Source organism: Bombina bombina, chromosome 5 (assembly GCF_027579735.1).
Source record: "Bombina bombina isolate aBomBom1 chromosome 5, aBomBom1.pri, whole genome shotgun sequence".
Lineage (NCBI taxonomy): Eukaryota > Metazoa > Chordata > Amphibia > Anura > Bombinatoridae > Bombina > Bombina bombina.
In genome coordinates this window covers 910,810,008-910,829,093 of record NC_069503.1, presented here as the reverse complement: position 1 = coordinate 910,829,093, position 19,086 = coordinate 910,810,008, and the positions used below count along the sequence as shown (strand labels likewise).

Genomic DNA, 19,086 nt, shown 5'->3' with positions numbered 1-19,086 from the left:
CAGCCAACGCGGAGCCATCCTCTTCAAACGACGTCCTAACACTGAATGAAGGTTCCTTTATATGAAGTCATCCAAGATGGCGTCCCTTGAATTACGATTGGATCAGCCAATAGGATTTTTCCTACCGTAATTCCGATTGGCTGATAGAATCCTATCAGACAATCGGAATTCAAAGGACACCATCTTGGATGACGTCATTTAAAGGAACCTTCATTCAGTGTTAGGACGTCGTTTGTAGAGGATGGCTCCGCATCGGCTGGATTGAAGACGGACCCGCTCCACTCCGGATGGATGAAGATAGAAGATGCCGCTTGGATGAAGACTTCTGCCGCTTGGAGGACCTCTTCTGCCCAGATCGGATGAAGACTTCTGCCCCTCTGGAGGTCCATTTGTGCCCGGCTGGGTAAAGACGGCTCAAGGTAGGGAGATCTTCAGGGGGGTAGTGTTAGGTTTTTTTAAGGGGGGATTGGGTGGGTTTTAGAGTACGGTTGGCTGTGTGGGTGGTGGGTTTTAATGTTCGGGGGGTATTGTATTTTTTTTACAGGTGAAAGAGCTGATTACTTTGGGGCAATGCCCCACAAAAGGCCCTTTTAAGGGCTATTTGTAATTTAGTATAGGGTAGGGAATTTTATTATTTTGGGGGGGATTTTTTATTTTATTAGGGGGATTAGATTAGGTGTAATTAGTTTAAAATTCTTGTAATTATTTTTTTTTTCTCTGTAATTTAGTGTTGTTTTTTTCGTAATTTAGATTATTTAATTTAATTTTAATTAATTGTAGGTAGTTTAGGTAATTTATTTAATGATAGTGTAGTGTAATTGTAACTTAGGTTAGAATTTATTTTACAGGTAATTTTGTACTTATTTTAGCTAGGTAGTTATTACATAGTTAATAACTATTTAATAACTATTGTACCTAGTTAAAATAAATACAAAGTTGCCTGTAAAATAAATATAAATCCTAAGATAGCTACAATGTAACTATTAGTTATATTGTAGCTAGTTTAGGGTTTATTTTATCGGTAAGTATTTAATTTTAAATAGGATTAATTTATTTAATTATGTTAAATTTATTTCGTTTTAATTTAAATTATATTTAAGTTGGGGGGGTTAGGGTTAGACTTAGGTTTAGGGGTTTATACCTTTAACATAGCAGCGGCCACGTTGGGGGTGGCAGATTAGGGGTTAATAAATGTAAGTAGGTGTCGGTGATGTTAGGGATTTGCGGTAGCCTCGAGTCGCGGAAGAAAAGTGAGCGGTACACCTGTACCTGTTAGACTCGTAATACCAGCGGGCATTAAAAAGCAGCATTGGGACCTCTCAACGCTGCTTTTTAAGGCTAACGCCAAACTCGTAATCTAGGCAATAGTGTAAGCCTTCTAGCTCCTCCATAGCCAAAAAAAAACTTGCTTTTCAGATCTAGTTTTTTTGTGCTTATTTTTCTACTGTTTTGGAATAATTTCAGGTGGTTTTGTTTTCAGAACAATGTTTCTGTTCTGTGCCAATTGTTATTTAGTTTCTATCACAACGATAATCATTGTTTTGTTTTGTCAACCATTAAAGTGGTGTGCACAAAAAAATATGCAGCAAATAATTGTGACTTCAAACAAATTCTTATGTGTAATTGAAAAATCACTCAAATGTGAGGAGAGAAACAAAAAGTTTGTGCATAAATACACACATAAATACATTAATTCATATGTACACATATAAAAACATATATGTATATATAAGTGCTTTGGAGCCATTTGCAATTAAGTAGATGAAAACATAAAAAAACATATTTATGCAATATTTATTTTTAATAAAGGTTTTAACTATTTATATATATATATATATATATATATATATATATATATATATATATATATATATATATATATTATATATGTATATATCTCTACCTAAATATAAACATGTGTGTATGTGTATGTATGTATATATATATATATATATATATATATATATATATATATATATATATATATATATATATATATATATATATATATATAGGTATACATATATATTTCTGCAGAAACCATCAGATATATGTAGAGATATTTAATTATGAATAAATAGGACATAATCCGTTATGTTAAGAACATTGGAATATGAAATATTCATATTTTCATGTTAGGTTAGTTTAATTGCGAAAATGCGATCGTGTTTGCGTGATAGTCGGTTTGAAAAAGGGCCTGTGTACGGGTCGAAACGCATCACCTTGATATATTTTGTCCTTTTCTTCTCTTTTTTGACCACTGGAGAGGTGCGTGTTGTGTCCCCATCCAACGCCGATGTTTCCTGATATGGCCGGGAAGCTGGGGGCACAAATCACAGACCTTTCCTAGGGTTTGTATGTAAGTCTGTCTGGTACTTCTCCAGGACCTGGTTACAGGTACCCTCCTAAACAAGGCCTTTTTTGCCATCTGGAGGTGAGAAGATATCAGCTCTTTTTGGGACATGTTGTTTGGTCCATTTTTTCTCCTAATTGTTCTGTATACCCCTATTTGTAGATTTGAATCTATATAATAAATGTTACTTTTTAGAAATAGTTGCACCCAAACCTCCTTTTCTGTTCTCCTTTTTTGGTAAAAATTTGCTGGCATTCTGTTATTGGCTACCTGAATAATTGATTCTTACCACACTAACAACACCAAATACGACTCTAAGAGAGGAGAGAGAGGAGATTTCTATACTGGGACACTGAACTTTGCGGAGTGTACCGCTAAATAAGTTTGTTATTTACAGAGGTCTACTTAGGTAATTCAAGGTTCTAGTTACCTGCTTTTTTTTACTGTAATGAATTACCTGGCATCTGACGCAGTCAGGTGTTAGCGTTCTAGGATCCCTCCGGCTGCTCAGCTGTTCTGTCTGGTGTTTTTTTACTGCTAGCTTTACAGCGTAAGTAGCAGAGCTTTGCCTGTCAGCTGATTCCCTTTGCGTACGGATGTCGAGCAAGGTTTCAAATATCTAGACCTTGTGTTTTACCAGCATTATTGCCTCTGCAGGATAGTATCTCCGGTTGAATACTGGACTGTTATACCCACGTATTGGATTCCATGTTTCTCTGATATCCAGTGTGGTAATTCTTTTGGAAAGGACATTTATTTTTCTGCTTGATATTTTTATTCAAGGGACTTATATTATTCAAGATGTATGTTCACTTTAGGTTTACTTTTGTAAATTGTTTTTTTTGTTTTATTTTGTGTTACTAGCACTAGCTACATTATATGCTTTAGGGTTTATTTATTTTCCCTCTTATTATGATGTAATAAAATCCTTAGATACTGATATCAATTGTTTGTGTGTTAGATCTCTACCAGTATAGATGGGTATGTTTTATATGTAACCATCTAATTTTTATTTAAAGGTTCTGAGGCAAGAGTGCTGTATTAAAAGTACTTTTTACAGTTTATTTATATATTTATTAAAATGTAACTACACTTTGTAATGTATTTTTTATGTGTTTTGTGCAACTTTTTTGTTTAGTGAAACAGTTTACCAGAGCTCTGTTGACGCAGTAATCATTCAAGCGTAAATCTTGAACGTGCTCAAGCGATCGCATTTACTTTTAACTTGTAATACCAGCAGTAAGCCCGACAAGCGCAAAAACACTCACAATAAACCCCTTATCCCTCGCACACAAACTTTTGCGGTCCACTCGTAATCTAACCCTGTGTGGTTACAGTTGCAATGCTTTATAATAAGCTGGTACACCAATGTTTTGGCGCAAATTTAAGTTGTGTAATTGTGCATTGTTTTTTCAAGCAATTGAACTTTGATGTAAGTTGCTGTTTCTGATTTTGAATTATGGCTTGATCTGATATGTAATTTTATCATTTAGATTTGATGTCATCAATAATGTTTTAATGTGAGTTCATAGACGTTAATATTGACGTTGTCAAGTAAAATGTCAGTTCTAATGACATTAGTTTACATTTGGTTGAACAAACACTCATAAACTTTAAGGGACAGTTAAAAGATTGCCTTTGCAAAATTCCATTAATGATAAATAAGCCATATTTCTCATGTTAATAACTCTACCTTAAACATAAAAAGTGCTAATCCTAAATGAATGGTTCACCCTCTGTGAGCCTAATATGGGAGGTAGAGCTCTTGTTAATAGTCACAGTCAGCATGGGTTCTTTGTCTGCATAAACCTGTAAACCTTAATCTTAGATATCATATTTTATTAAGATTCTTTGAACATAAAGGCATAAAATGTGTTTAATTCATTATAAAACAACAGTTACGGGACAAGCTACATTAATCCAGCTACCTCTTTTTCAGTCAAATATGTTTCTCAATAATAATTCAGCAAAATGAGTTATGACTTCAATACAAATACTATTGGTTTATATGACTTTTTATGGGTAAAACATATGCAGACCTTTACCAATGTTCAATCCAAGCAATGAAACACAATAACACCACACTCCTTTGCAGGCAGAAGACCACATTTATTGCTGCATAGGTAAAGGGACACGAAACCCAAAAAATGCTTTCTTGATTCTGATAGAACATACAATTTGAAACTATTTTCCAATTTACTTCTATTATCTAATTATGATTCATTATCTTGGTATTCTTTGTTGAATAAGCATCAACACACTACTGGGAGCTAGTTAACATTGGGTGAGCCAATTATGTGAGGCATATATGTGCAGCCACCAATCAGCAGCTCCGGAGCCTACCTAGGTATCATTTTCAACAAGGGATACCAAGACAACTAAATAAATTATATAATAGAAGTAAACTTCTATTATATAATCTGAATCATGAAAGAAGGGGTATGTGTCCCTTTAAAATGTATAATCCATATAACACCTGCTCCTTTGACAAGCTGATCCACACATCTCAAACAACGCCATTTAAACCCCCAATATCCAATTAAACCTGGAGAGGAGCAATATCAGTATACCTAAACTCAGTATACCAAACCCCTTCTTTTTTTAAAATGGATATTCTTTTCATATTCATATCATCTCTAAAATAGGCCTTTATATCTATTTATTCATCCAATCCTCTCCTTATAAATACATCTTACTATTTATTCCATTCTTAGCAGAGCCACAAAAGATTAAATTAAACAAAATAAAAGGGATAAGATCATATTCCCTGTTCAAACCATGAGGATGGAATATTTGTAATAGCCTGATCTATCTAGCTTCTTTGAAAAGTAAATCCCCTGTTATATCCCCACCCCTTCTTCTCTGGTGCACACCCTCAAGCACCAAAAGCCGTAACTGTTTCACTTGATACCTTTTCTCTGGGAAATGAGATGGTACAGGTAAATGCTGCAACATGGGGATTATAATGTTAGATTTATGTTGTACAATGCAATTTTTTATCTTTTGTTTTGTCTGGCCTACATATAGAAGGCCACATTATTTATTCTTATATGGAATATGCATGTTAATTATACAGCAATACATTTTATCTTCTGCCTGCAAAGAAAAGAGTGTGGTGTCAATGTGTTTCTTTTTTATGGTTAAATGTTAGTGATTTTATTACAGCTCATAATGCCACAGTGTTTTCATTTAGTATTTTCTTCCCATTTCTTCTAGGTTTTACAAATGGCACCCAATGATGGCTTTGCTAAGGTGCATTATGGTTTTATCCTTAAAGCTGAGAACAAAATTGCTGAGAGCATTCCTTTCTTAAAGGTAAAGCCTAACAGCGATGAATGTATTACATGTAAATTACAATATGATGTATTAGACTACTGATTAAGGATAGAAAGGCTGGGAACAAGTGAGTTTGATTGCTAAGTTAATATGTATGCAACTATGTAATAATACTTTTTTCAATAATAAATATATGTATTTTTTAATCATGTCCTTAATGTGTTTTACATTCTGTCATTCTTGCATAATGAGCTTTAAAGTAGGGAATTCTCACACATAAAGCCCCTTTGTAAACAATTCCCTTTATAAATAATACAATAGCTACATTTTTCAGAGCCGTTGGATTTTACATTGTATCCACCATCAACATTACAAATTATGACCTATAACCCTCAGCATTTGGAGTTAAAGTGAAGGTAAACTTTGATGAATGAAAGCCCATTTTTAAAAAATACTATTAAAAACGGGCACTGTCATTCATCAAAGTTTAGAAAGCAGCCGTTTTGATTAAAAACTTACCTTTGTTCTTTTCACAGCCGGAGCAGCTTCCCCCACCCGGAGATCTTCTCTTCACATGTCAGCAATGACTAATCCGGCTTCCTCCAATCACATGGAGGAATCTGGATTAGACATTGCTCACGTGTGAAGAGAGGATCTCCATGTGGGGGAAGCTGCTCTGGCTGTGTAAAGAACAAAGGTAAGTTTTTAATCAAAACGGCTGCTTTCTAAACTTTGATGAATGAAAGTGCCCCTGTTTTTAATAGTATTTTTTAAAAATGGCCTTTCATTCATCAAAGTTTACCTTCACTTTAACTCCAAATGCTGAGGGTTATAGGTCCCTAATTCTGACATTATCACTAGTGGGCATCAATTTTAATGAAAGCCAGAGCTCCTCACTTTTACCTCTAAAAAAATTATCTTTAATTGCAACTAAAGCATATAATCCTTATTCTTCAGCCACGTCAAGCTACCAGGTTAAAAAAAAAAAAAGGCCTTTAAAGTGTAGCTTGTAGTTAACCATGTATGTATATGAGAAAAAACACCACTATTTATAGCAGGAGTATGTTGCCCTTTTTTGATTAAGTAATTCACAAATCAGATTAATCATCAGAATTCAATTCATGATTGATCATACTGTTTCTTGCTGTCCCTTATTGGTTAAGTAATTAACCAATCATAATAGTTATGGAAATTCAGTGTCATTATTGAACCTTTTGTTTCTTCTGATTAGTTTAATTTCTTTTTTTACTGTTTTCATATATATATAATCTATTTCTAAACAACCAAAAAAATCTTAATACTCAGACACCAAATGTGCTTTTAATTTTCATAAATGCACTACTAAAAAAAAGTGATATCTATAATACCTTCCTGGATCTATCTCTGACATAGAGGAACATACAGTGCACCTTCCCCCGTTAGCAGTTCTTATCCGATGCTTCTGCACTCTGGCTGCTTTCACAGTCCTACATATAGCACCCCTCACACCATCCTTTTAGAACTGCTTAGAGTGACCCCTACCAAGCTCCAGAACACTTTCGGAGCCATGACTCTCTTACTGTGTGACCTTGAGCCTAGTTAGTAAATAGTGACTGTTTGTTGCACTTTTTTCTTTTTTAATAGAAAGCTTCCAGCTGGAATCTTGTATACTAACTCATAAGTTTTACACAGATTGCAATACTTCTCTTCTCATTGTATGATGTATGTCTTTTCCATCTCTTTTAGGAAGGATTGGAGTCGGGTGACCCTGGTACCAATGATGGGCGATTTTATTTCCACTTAGGAGATGCCATGCAAAGAGCTGGAGACAAAGAGGTGTGTTATGTCAAAGTTCATTTAACTAAAAGGAACAGTAAAGTTCAAATTAAACTTTCATGCGTTAGATAGCGCTTGCTATGTTAAATAACTTTCCAATTTACTTATATTATCAAATTTGGTTTGTTTTCTTGGTATTCCTTGTTGAATAGCATACCTAGGTAGGCACAGGGGTAGCAATGCACTGCTGAGAACTAGCTGGTGATTGGTAGCTGCACATATTTGCCTCTTGTTATGGGGGTCACCAGAGATGCTCAGCTATCCCCTTTGACTAAGGGCTTTAATATCATCCATGGCATAAATCTATACAAAAATACAGAACCACTAACACACACAATTGTCACATAGAGATCAATAAAAAGTTTATCATTCAGTATGTTGGAAATAGTGAGAGGGTGGTGTGGATTTTATCTTACCTTATTTTGTGAGTAGTAATCTCTGAAATTATAATCTGTTATATATTACTCAATGGTCTGTTTGTTTTGTAGCTCCATTATAAGTCATTCTGATTGTTAAATACGCAACTAGTTGTTATCAGAGGAAAATCTATCACTGTAATTTTATGAATTTTATGTAATTTGTCTTGAACATTCTTTTTCTTGTACAGTGGTTATGAAACTGAGGAGGGTGTAACTGAATGTGATCAAAGGGACACAAAACTAAATGCACAATTTTGCTTAAAGAAAAAAGTATAGAAAGTTTTATTCCACTGGATATATAACGGTTGTTCACTCATATAACATCAATACTTATATTATCCTGCCAGATACCTGACATATCGGTGTCCTTAAAGTTTGCAGTTGTATTCCCTGTTTGTTAACTATTAAAAGGACAGTATATTCAGGCAAGCGTTTATTAAGATGTCATTGTGTTCAAAGATGCTGCAGGTAAACCCTTTCAAATGAGCTGGGCACTCTCTCTCCCCCACTTTGAGGTTGATACATTGCTGTTTTATAGCCAATACTGCAGTATTGACAAGTGGTGGTGGTTTCAACAGACTAGGGGGCAATCTGGGTTTCTCGAAGAGCGCAAGGAGTTTGGTATCCTCTAGAGGCAAGGTTACCAATCAACATTCTGGAACTTCGAACAATTCTTTAGGCTCTTCAGTCCTGGCCCCTATTGAAGGTGGAAAAGTGTATCTGTTTCCAGTCTCAAAATATCACGGCAGTGACCTACATAAATCATCAAGGGGGTACCCGCAGTCCACTGGACATCCAGGAAGTTTCTCAGACTCTGACTTAGGCAGAGAGGAATCATTCCGCCCTATTAGCAATTCACATACCAGGTGTTAACTACTGGGTGGTGGATCATCTCAGCCATCAATCGGTCCATCTAAGAGAGTGGTCTCTCCATTAGGACATTTTCATTTGCTTAGTGATCAAGTGGGGCTTACATGACATAGATCTGATGGCCTCTCACTTAAATCACAAGCTTCCAAGATATTGTACAAGATCAAGAGATCCAAAGGCTGACATGATAGACACCTTGGAATATCCATGGGAGTTTCATCTAGTTTACCTGTTTCCTTTTTTTTTTTCTTCCAAGAGTCATTGCTCGGTTCAAACAGGAGTCAGTGTCAGTAATAATAATTGCTCCAGCCTGGCCCCGCAGGACATGGTATGCGATCTAGCACAGATGTCCTCATCTCTTCCATGGATTCGTCCTCTGAGACAAGATCTGTTGTCCCAAGGTCCTCTTTTCCTTCAGGATTTTAAATCTCTAAATTGTGGAGGTTGAACACCTAGTTTTGAGACATAAATGTTTTTTAGATTCGATCATTGAAACCTTGATACAGGCCAGAAAGCCTGTGACACAAAAGATTTATCACAATATTTGGAGTCATATTTTGAGTGGTTTTCTTGGTATTCCTTTAGTATTCATTGAATCCTTCCATTTTTACAAGAGGGCCTTGACAATGGTTTGGCCGCTAGTTTCCTAAAAGGTAACATTTCTGCTTTATCTGTTCTTTTCCATAGGAAGTTGACTAAACTTCCTGAAGTTCAGACTTTTGTCCAGGCTTTAGTTCGAATAAGGCCAGTTGTGAAACCTATTTTTCTACCCTGAAATTTGAATCTAGTTCTCTCTGTATTACAAGGTCCTCCTTTTGAACCAATGCATTCCATTGATATCTGCTGTTATCCTGGAAATTACTTTTCCTATTAGCAATCTCTTCAGCAAGGAGAGTTTCTGAGTTGTCAACCTTGTCTTGTGATTCTCTATATCTACTTATTCACAAGTATATGGCTGTACTTCATACTAAATATGATTTTTTTCTTAACCCCTTAAGGATCGGGCATTTTAGACAAAAACTTCCCCAAAAGACCAGAGCATTTTTACCATTTTTGCCATCACTACATTTACAGAAATAGAGCCTTTTTTATATTTACCTATCAAAACTATCTATTTTTTTTTTAGTAGACAACCCAAAGTATTGATCTAGGCCCATTTTGGTATATTTCATACCATCAAATGTGATCAAATTAAAAAAAATTCATTAATTTCTTTCCTATGGCATAGAGAGTCCACGAAACATTCTAATCACTAGTGGGATATTTACTCCTGGCCAGCAGGAGGCGGCAAAGAGCACTCCGGCAAAGCTGTTAAGTGTCACTTCCCTTACCCATAACCCCCAGTCATTCTCTTTGCCTTGATCACAGGAGGATGGTGAAGATGGTGTCTGAAGACTTTAATCCTTTTAATGGGTACTTTTCTCAGCAAGCAAGGATTGGGGCTATGCTGTGTCCATGTCAATCTCTTTAGTAAGACTAATGGTGGCTATTAGCAGTTAGAAGACAGTGAGGTAGTTTTTGCTTAAACTTCTAACATTATTTCTACCCCTATTATTGAAAGCCAGAGTTGGTTACTCTGTTCTTTTTTTCTCTAGGTCTCTGGTAGAAATGGTGAAGCTGCCACACCTCAGAAAACAGCTCCTGTCTGACAGAGCAGAATCCACAGGTAAGTGCTTTCCCTTCTAGGTTTGAAGGTACCGGCACTATAGGGGTTAAATCCTGGTGGAAAGTATTTAAATCTGTTTTAGGGGCACTGCTTTTATGTGAAAAGAGGCATTATTTTTTATTGGGGGCTCAGAGATGGGAGAGTGTATGAAGTGTTTGACAGGTGTTTATTTTACGTCTTACTTGTTGCAATCACTTTTCAGCTCAGCTTATTGGCCCAATCACTTTTGCTGTGCTGGCTGCTGTTGGTTTTCTACAGTGGCAAGTGGATTTGAGCTGTTCCGGTAACAAGGAGGTGTTTTTTGCTACCGGGTGTGTCCGGTTTTCTGTGCTAGTGGGATAGCAACTTCTGGAGGGATAAGGCCTCAACAGAACTGGTGCTTATTTAAGTTTTATTGCTTCATATAAATAAACTTAATTTAGCATTTCATTTTTTTTGTTAATTGTGAACTGATACCCAATTATGGATACTAATGCTAAAGTTGATTCATTTGAAAAATGATTATTGTGTTTGGAGGCTAAGATAATTCCTCCTGTACAGTTTTGCTCTTCGTGTTTAAGTAAAACTTTAAAGTTTAAAGATAAGATGTCTCTCCCTGAGCCTCCTGTCTCTCAGGATAGTGTTATCCTAGCTACGCCTCAGCTTTCCCCTCAAGCTTCTCAAGCTTCACATGCGGTGCCCTGCGGTTCCTCTCAACCTCCTGGGGGTGTTTTTTTACCTGGGGATTTCGCTGCACAGATTACTTCTGCTGTTTCTGCAGCCTTATCAGCTTTTCCAAAGGTTTCTGGTAAACGAAAGAGGAAATCTAAACATATTGATGTTAGTAAAGCTGACTCCACTAAAGCTGCGTTAGTCAGTTTATCTCAATTATTTGATGAGGATGATTCTTCAGTGGCTTCTGAGGGGGAATTGTCAGATTCTGAAGTGACACATTCTGCAGATTCAGAGGAGATTAATTTCTGATTTAAGTTAGAACACCTTTCGAGTCCTTTTGAAGGAGGTTCTTGCTACTTTGGAAGAATCCGAATCTGTTGCGGAGAATCCAAAGAGGTCTTGTAAGCTTTATAGGGTATATGATATACCCTCATCTGTGGAAGTATTTCCAGTTCCAGACCGTATGGCAGATATTATAACTCAGGAATGGGATAAACCAGGGGTTCCTTTTTCCCTGTCCCCTGTTTTTAAAAAAAATGTTTCCTGGGGGGCGGAGCGAGCAGCCGAGCATGATGGCCGCACTTCACTGAGGCTCTGACTGCGGGCCGGGTATAAATGCTTTTAATCACGACTTAACGCTCAAATAAAAAGCCCACAACAACTACAAGATATTCCTAACACCAGAAAACTTGATCGGAGACTCGATGGTCCTGCTCCTCTACGTGTACGCTGCCGTAGCGACTCCTTAGGCTTACGGCCTTCACCACAGCAAGCGACAATATTAGACCACGGACCTAACAGTACACGGACCGGAACATCCAGGATCAACACCCAGGACCGAGAGCAACACTTGATGCTTGCATCACAAACCTTCGCAGCTCATACTAATATGCACCTCTAATGCTGCAGCTCGTGACATCTCCCTCAGACCGGACTTCGCTCTACAACACCCGGTAAGGCCTGCACGCCATATCTTGCCCTATCCGCAAAACATCACAGGGGGGACACACTTACAATCTCTTCCAGAAGGCTCCCTCTCCAACCTTAAAGCCACGTGGAAATACCCCAAATTAGGGGACACATCAGAATAACTAGTAACGCTGTGTTTAACGCCACGTGCGCAGCTCTTGGTGCAACAGATGGGAGAAGGTTACCCTGCATGCTGCCATAATACCACAGACGCTGCTTTACTGACACGCATGGTCATAGCCTAATGAAAGTTTCAATATTTTCCTCAATAAATGGACAATCTTTTCAAGAATATAATTGGGGCCTAACCTAACTCTTTGGATATTAAACATTAGAACCTCTGACCATTGAAGGTTGCCACCCTTTCCTCAGTACTAACGATATACATAGACTGTATGAATCTCTTAGCTGCAGGCAAATTATCTAAGCACATATACCCTTGACTCTGGGTCCCTGATTATTGGGCACTACACGCACGTACCCCCGCTCCCTTTCCCGCCACACCACGGTGTGACGGGTCATACCCCATCTACCCTTCACCGTGATCGCCCTGTGAGGGCAAAACCCCTAGGGGGTACAGTGTGCGACAACACTTTCAGTTAACTCCGGTGCCATAACACCACCTCCAGACACTATGTCGCAAAGAAAGAACACTCGTCAAGATAAACCCCAAAAGCTGCAACAATCAACCCAGCCTGCAGTTCATGCTTTCTTTAAGCAGACAGACCAACCGCCTTTGACTAAAACAACAGAGTCCATTTCGGACGCTATAGAAGAAGAGCAAGTCAATAGTCCGCCTACAAACATTGAAGGTGCACCCTCAACTATGACCCTAGAGGAGGACACACCAATAACATATAAAGCTATTGTAACTAATTGAGCAGGTTAAGACATGCATCAAAGAGGAATGCGCTGATTTGAAAAAAGAGATCAGTGACCTGAGCCATAGGGTTGACAACCTAGAAGAACATGAGTTTGTGGTAGCACAAAAACTTGCACATCTCTCCACGAGTCAAACCCAACAAGACCGTCATATTTCAGAACTCGAAGATAAAATTGACGATTTGGAAAATCGCACCAGAAGGGGTAACCTTCGCTTCAGGGGGATACCAGAGTCTGTATTGAACAATGATATCCGAGACTTCCTACAGGCTCTTTTTGCAGACATTCTTAGAGAAAACTCCCCTGAAAACCTAGACATTCCACTAGACAGAGCTCACAGAGCACTACGTCCGAAGCCCCCAGATGACTCCCCTCCAAGAGACATTGTGGTACATTTCCAAAATTACTGTCAAAAAGAAGAAATATATAACACCGCCAGGAAAAAACAAAACATACACTTCCAAGGTCATCGAATTCAAATCTACCAAGACCTCTCACTCAGAACATTGCAGAAACGACGGGACTTTCAACCCCTAACAGCACACCTCCGTTCACTTCACATTCCATACAGATGGGGATTTCCTACCTCAGTAATAGTGGTGAAAAACGGGAAGAAGACGGAGTGCCCTGCTCCCTCTGACATTCACAGATTCTGCAACATTCTAAAAATTTCAGCGCCTGACACAACAAACCATCAATCATCTCAAAGACCCCAAGATGGTTCAACAGGCTTTAAATCCCAGCGGAGACCTAATCCAGACACTGACTCTAACCAAACCAAAAGAAGACAAATATTTTCCAACAACTCAGGCACCTCGGACTCAGACTCCATCAGATGAGTAAATGCAATGCAATGTACTGTCTATCTGTATATGCCTCCCTTTTTTTCTCCTCTTCCTCCTTTATTAGGCCTTGATTCCCAGGCATGAGATGCACAACACATATAGACTGTAGCATCTCAACCTCTTATGAGCAATATGATCTGCTGGTTTAGAATTATGTTCACAATGAAGATAAGTTCCATTCTGTTATGTTATGATATCCACAAAGTTTAATATGTTATAAATGTTCTGTTGTTTATTATTTCCCTACAAATGTTGACATACCGCTACTAAACTTTAAACAGGCCACTAGACATTATCTCTCCTCCACTACACACCTGACCGTACTTATAGGCCCAACCACTCCCTCTTCCTAGGCCCTCAGCGCAGACCATGGACAGGTGACTCTCATAAAGAGGCGCCGTTACAAATTTATCCACACCTCATTATACAACCAGGGCCCCTATCGGGGTTCATATGCATATGACTCTCATAGAGAGGGGCCATTACAAATTTATACACACCTCATCACACAGTCAGAGCCCCTACCGAGATTAAGGGATGACACAATACTTCGACTACTTAAATGACCGTGACTTCCAGACTTTAGACTCGGCTACAATAACTCAGACAGCATGTATACTTCTCAATTACCCTGAAAAAATGAACACACCTGAACAGTACAAGACCTCCACATAATCCCCTTAGCCAACCCCCACACCCTACCAGGCAGAATACGGTGACACTGAACAGACCTTCTGAATCAAAGAGACACCATGGACCCAGGGATACTGAGCTTTGTTTGTATTACATTATGCCTTCTGTTAAGGCAAAATTTACTGTATTATGTTATGGAATTTATTGAGTTCGATATGTTTTACCTGCACTGATATTTTACATTTCCCTGTAAATGTTCCCACATTGCTTCTAAACTCTTGACGTGTCATACGACATTAACTCACCCCAACTACGTATTTAACCTCACTAACAGACCCACCCATCCTCCTACCTAAGACCCCGAAACTGAACATATACCTCAGTTCCTCTTAGAGGAATTCCCTCTTAGAATCTATTAAACCTCCTGTACATATCCTGAGACTTTTACTGAGTTATAACGACACCACGACACACTAACTATTTAAACGTCCGCGACTTAACATCGCCTGACCTAACTCTAGTGGCATGGACAGCACGCATACACTCCAACCTCATTGAACATCAACTACACTTCAACTAATAGAATAAGGTCCCCATATGACACTTCCTACTAATCCCCACACTCTTCCAGACAGGACATAATAAAATCAACCGGGCTTAGCTGAATTAAGGCATTGTAGAGAAGTTATGAGCCCCTACATAATAGAACAATGCCACTTAGAATCAGTCGACCACCACACTACCTTACTCTACCCAGATACCCGGCCTGTAATAAAGACCCCCGAGACCAAAGTTCAAAGATCAAACTTACAGGTTTTGAGCTGAGACTCTATTGCATAATTTTATTCCCTCTCTTCTCAGCGCAATACTTGTATTTTGCATTTTACATTAATGTTGATTGAATTACTATTGTTATAAATATTGTTATTTACTCTAATATTGTTTTTTTTTTAAAAAAAGTCATAACCTCTCTTTCCTTCTCTCCCATTTCCTCTGACTCCCACTAACTAACCTTTCTTTGGAAACTCCTCTTCTCCAACACTAACAGTAGATACCCTTTTCCTCTCCCACTTGGTGTCCCGTCTGGTCCCTTCATACCGAAGAGTAGGTAGGTGTTAGATACCCGACATTACGATGTCTCATACAGCACACCATAAAGAAGAAACATTACACATAGCCACCCAGAATGTTAAGGGCTTTCTTTCAGCCGAAAAACGCTCTATAGCGTTCCATGACTTTTATAAACGGAAAATTGACGTTATTATGGTCCAAGAAACACACTTTAAGAAAAGTAACGAACCCACTTTATCCAAAAGATATTTTGACCAACACTACTATAGCTCCGGTACAAATAGGAAAAATGGGGTCAGCATTTCATTCAGACGAGGCTTCCCATTCGAACTACTACAGAAACATACAGACACTGAGGGTAGGATCCTAATCCTTGTCGGTTTATGTTACGGCTCCCCGGTCACATTGGTAAACACCTATGCACCAAACAGACCCACCCCCAACTTCTTCAAAACCCTGGTTAACAAAATACTAGACAGAGCTAAAGGACCCATCATTGCGGGTGGAGATTTTAATTTCCCCATGAACCCAATACTAGACACCTCTAGTGGAAAATCCTATCTGCGTAATAATACTCTCAACTCTAATTGTGCAGCCTTACGATCTATTAACCTATTTGACACCTGGCGAGTAGTACATACCAACAGAAAAGATTACACTTTTTTCTCACATCCACAACACACGTACTCCAGGTTGGATTACATACTATGTGATCAGGCTCTGCTTTCTGCCCTTGTACATTCTAAAATCACGCACACCTCTTGGTCTGATCACAGTATGGTACATACAGAATTCAAATGGGCTAGCAAACCACATACTACATTCAACTGGAGACTCAATGACCATATACTGACTAACCAAGCAACAGTTGATGACATTAAAAAACTCTCGGCCGAATTCTTCGCCCTAAACAAACCCGAGGACACGACACCCGCGAACAATTGGGAGGCATATAAATGTTTCATCAGGGGGGTAATAATAAAACACACCGCCACACAACGCAAGATTCACAATGCCCAGTTCACCTCATTATCTGACGAACTAACTACCTGTGAAACCACTCTTAGAGCGGATCCATCCTCCGCAACCAAACTCTCCAAATTAAATGACGCTAGAGAAGCCCTAAATAAATTTCTCATTCAAAAAGCCCATATGAGAGCGTTAACTACTAAATCTAAGTTTTTCATAGAAAGTAATAAATCAGGTCGCCTACTGGCCAGGTCCCTTAAAAAACAAAGGCTCTCCAATTTCATTAAGACAATCCGTCACCCATCTGGTGAGACAACCCACAAAAATGAAGAAATTGTCAACTCATTTGCTTCTTACTATAAGCAACTATATAATCTAGCAGATTCCGCATCACAAGACAGGAAAGAGAAAATAGAAACATACTTGAACACTGTCCCTACAACCTCTATCACAGATGTCGATAAACAACTCTTAGGCTCTCCCATCACCCTGAGAGACATCAATTTAGTTATTAAGTCCTTACCAAATGGCAAATCCCCAGGCCCAGACGGCCTCACATCTAAATTTTACCAGCTCTTACAAGAACACATAAACCCCCAACTCCTGTCACTTTTTAACGATATAGATCAGGGCGCTGTTTTGCCCAGCTCCCTTCTAGAAGCAGTAATCACGGTGATTCCTAAACCGGGCAAACCCAATGATGTAGTCAGTAACTATAGGCCAATTTCCCTTATAAATATTGATATGAAAATATATGCCAAAATTTTAGCCAATCGCATGAATGAAATATTGCCCAACATAGTCCACCCCGATCAGGTGGGCTTCATTAAGGGGAGAGAGGCGAAAGATAACACTACTAGATTACTTCACTCACTCCAACAAGCCCACCTTACCCGCACACCCCTAACCGTGCTTTCGACGGATGCTGAGAAAGCATTTGACAGGGTGGACTGGCAATTTATGTGGTCCACCCTGTCAAAGTTCGGCTTTTCCGAGCTCTTCATTTCCAGAATAAAGGCCCTTTATCACAACCCGAGCGCAAAAATTAAAGTCAACAATAATATTTCCCAACCTTTTCCCATTTCCAATGGCACACGTCAAGGGTGCCCGCTCTCACCCCTACTATTCGCTATTACAGTCGAAATACTGGCACTACAAATTAGACACTGTCATCATATACAAGGCCTAAAATTCGGAGACATTACTCAAAAATGCCTCCTGTTCGCGGATGACGTGATATTCACCTTACAATCCCCAACTACCTCCCTCCCCGCTCTCATACAAATCCTAGACACATACAAACAGGTTTCCAACTTCTCTATTAACATGGAGAAGTCGGGTCTATTGCCAATAAATCTAACCCCTCAAGAAATGCTGTACATTACGCGACAAACAAAGTTCACACTACCAGATAAACTTAAATATCTAGGTCTGACAATCTCCAAAGATCCACACACACTATTTCCAGATAACTTTATCAATCTCCACACGAGCGTTAAATCCTCATTGGAAAACTGGCATAAACAGGGACATTTATCATGGCTAGGGCGCATCAACACGGTGAAGATGATGATAGTCCCCAGATACTTATATCTGTTTCAGGCCCTCCCTCTGACCTTACCGAAACCCTTTCTCTCAGCACAACAAAAAATGATTAACTCCTTTATATGGTCATATAAGCGTCCAAGGATAGCTCAGCACACCATGTATTTGAGTAAAGAAGATGGAGGCCTTGGCGTCCCTAATCTTTCTAATTACTATAAAGCCGCACATTTAGCCAGGGTTATAGCTTGGAATCATGCCAACCCCTTGAAGCTCTGGATACAGATGGAGAGCCACCTAGCTCAGGCTAACCCCATAAGAGACCTCCCCTGGATTCCTAAAGAATCCAGACCTCGCACTATACAAGACAATGACTATATTAAAGCTTCCTTAGAAGTGTGGGATGATGTACTCACTCACACAAAGGGAATCTCTACTGTACTTTCCCCCCTGACCCCCCTCCTTCGATATCACCTCTTTCTCAAGCACGACCTACACTCTCACAACTCAACTAATAGACCTCATGGGTCCCTACCAGTTTATTTAGTGACCGACACCTCGGGAGTCAAAGACAGACTTACCCTTAATGACGAACTAGGCCCACCCTTCCACCGTTGGTACTCCTACCTACAGATTAGGCACGCGATCATCCACTGCCCGCACAAAGAAATGATACTTAGACCCTTGACCACTTTTGAACGGTTATGCACCAACCCGAATATAAATAGAGCACACATCTCTCTAGCGTACAAAATACTCAGGGGCTCTTTCCCTGAAAAAAGACCTACATATCTCACTAAGTGGGCAGTTGAACTCCAAGATGACCTTGACACTGAGACCTGGAGACAATGCTTTCGACATACACATTCTGCCTCCCTATCCTTGACCATATCTGAATTAAACTACAAAATATTAGCTCGGTGGTATTTAACCCCTCAGCGCCTGAGGATCATATACCCTACCGCCTCCTCCAGCTGTTGGAGACGATGCGGTGAGGAAGGTACCCTCACCCACATATGGTGGTCGTGCCCCCTCCTACATACCTTCTGGAACCAAGTAGAAAGACACATAGCCTATACTCTGGGGGTACCAATCACACTTTCCCCATCAATTATAATTCTT

The 19,086-nt window shown here is 39.0% G+C and overlaps 1 protein-coding gene across 1 annotated transcript in view; it reads left to right on the top strand.

The window, feature by feature from the left end:
- Positions 1–19,086, top strand: part of ASPH (aspartate beta-hydroxylase) — a 300,885-nt gene that overhangs the window by 201,818 nt on the left and 79,981 nt on the right. The window contains exons 7-8 of the mRNA XM_053715890.1: positions 5,570–5,668; positions 7,355–7,444. Coding sequence (XP_053571865.1) covers positions 5,570–5,668; positions 7,355–7,444 — 189 coding nt within the window. The remainder of the gene's footprint in view (positions 1–5,569; positions 5,669–7,354; positions 7,445–19,086) is intronic.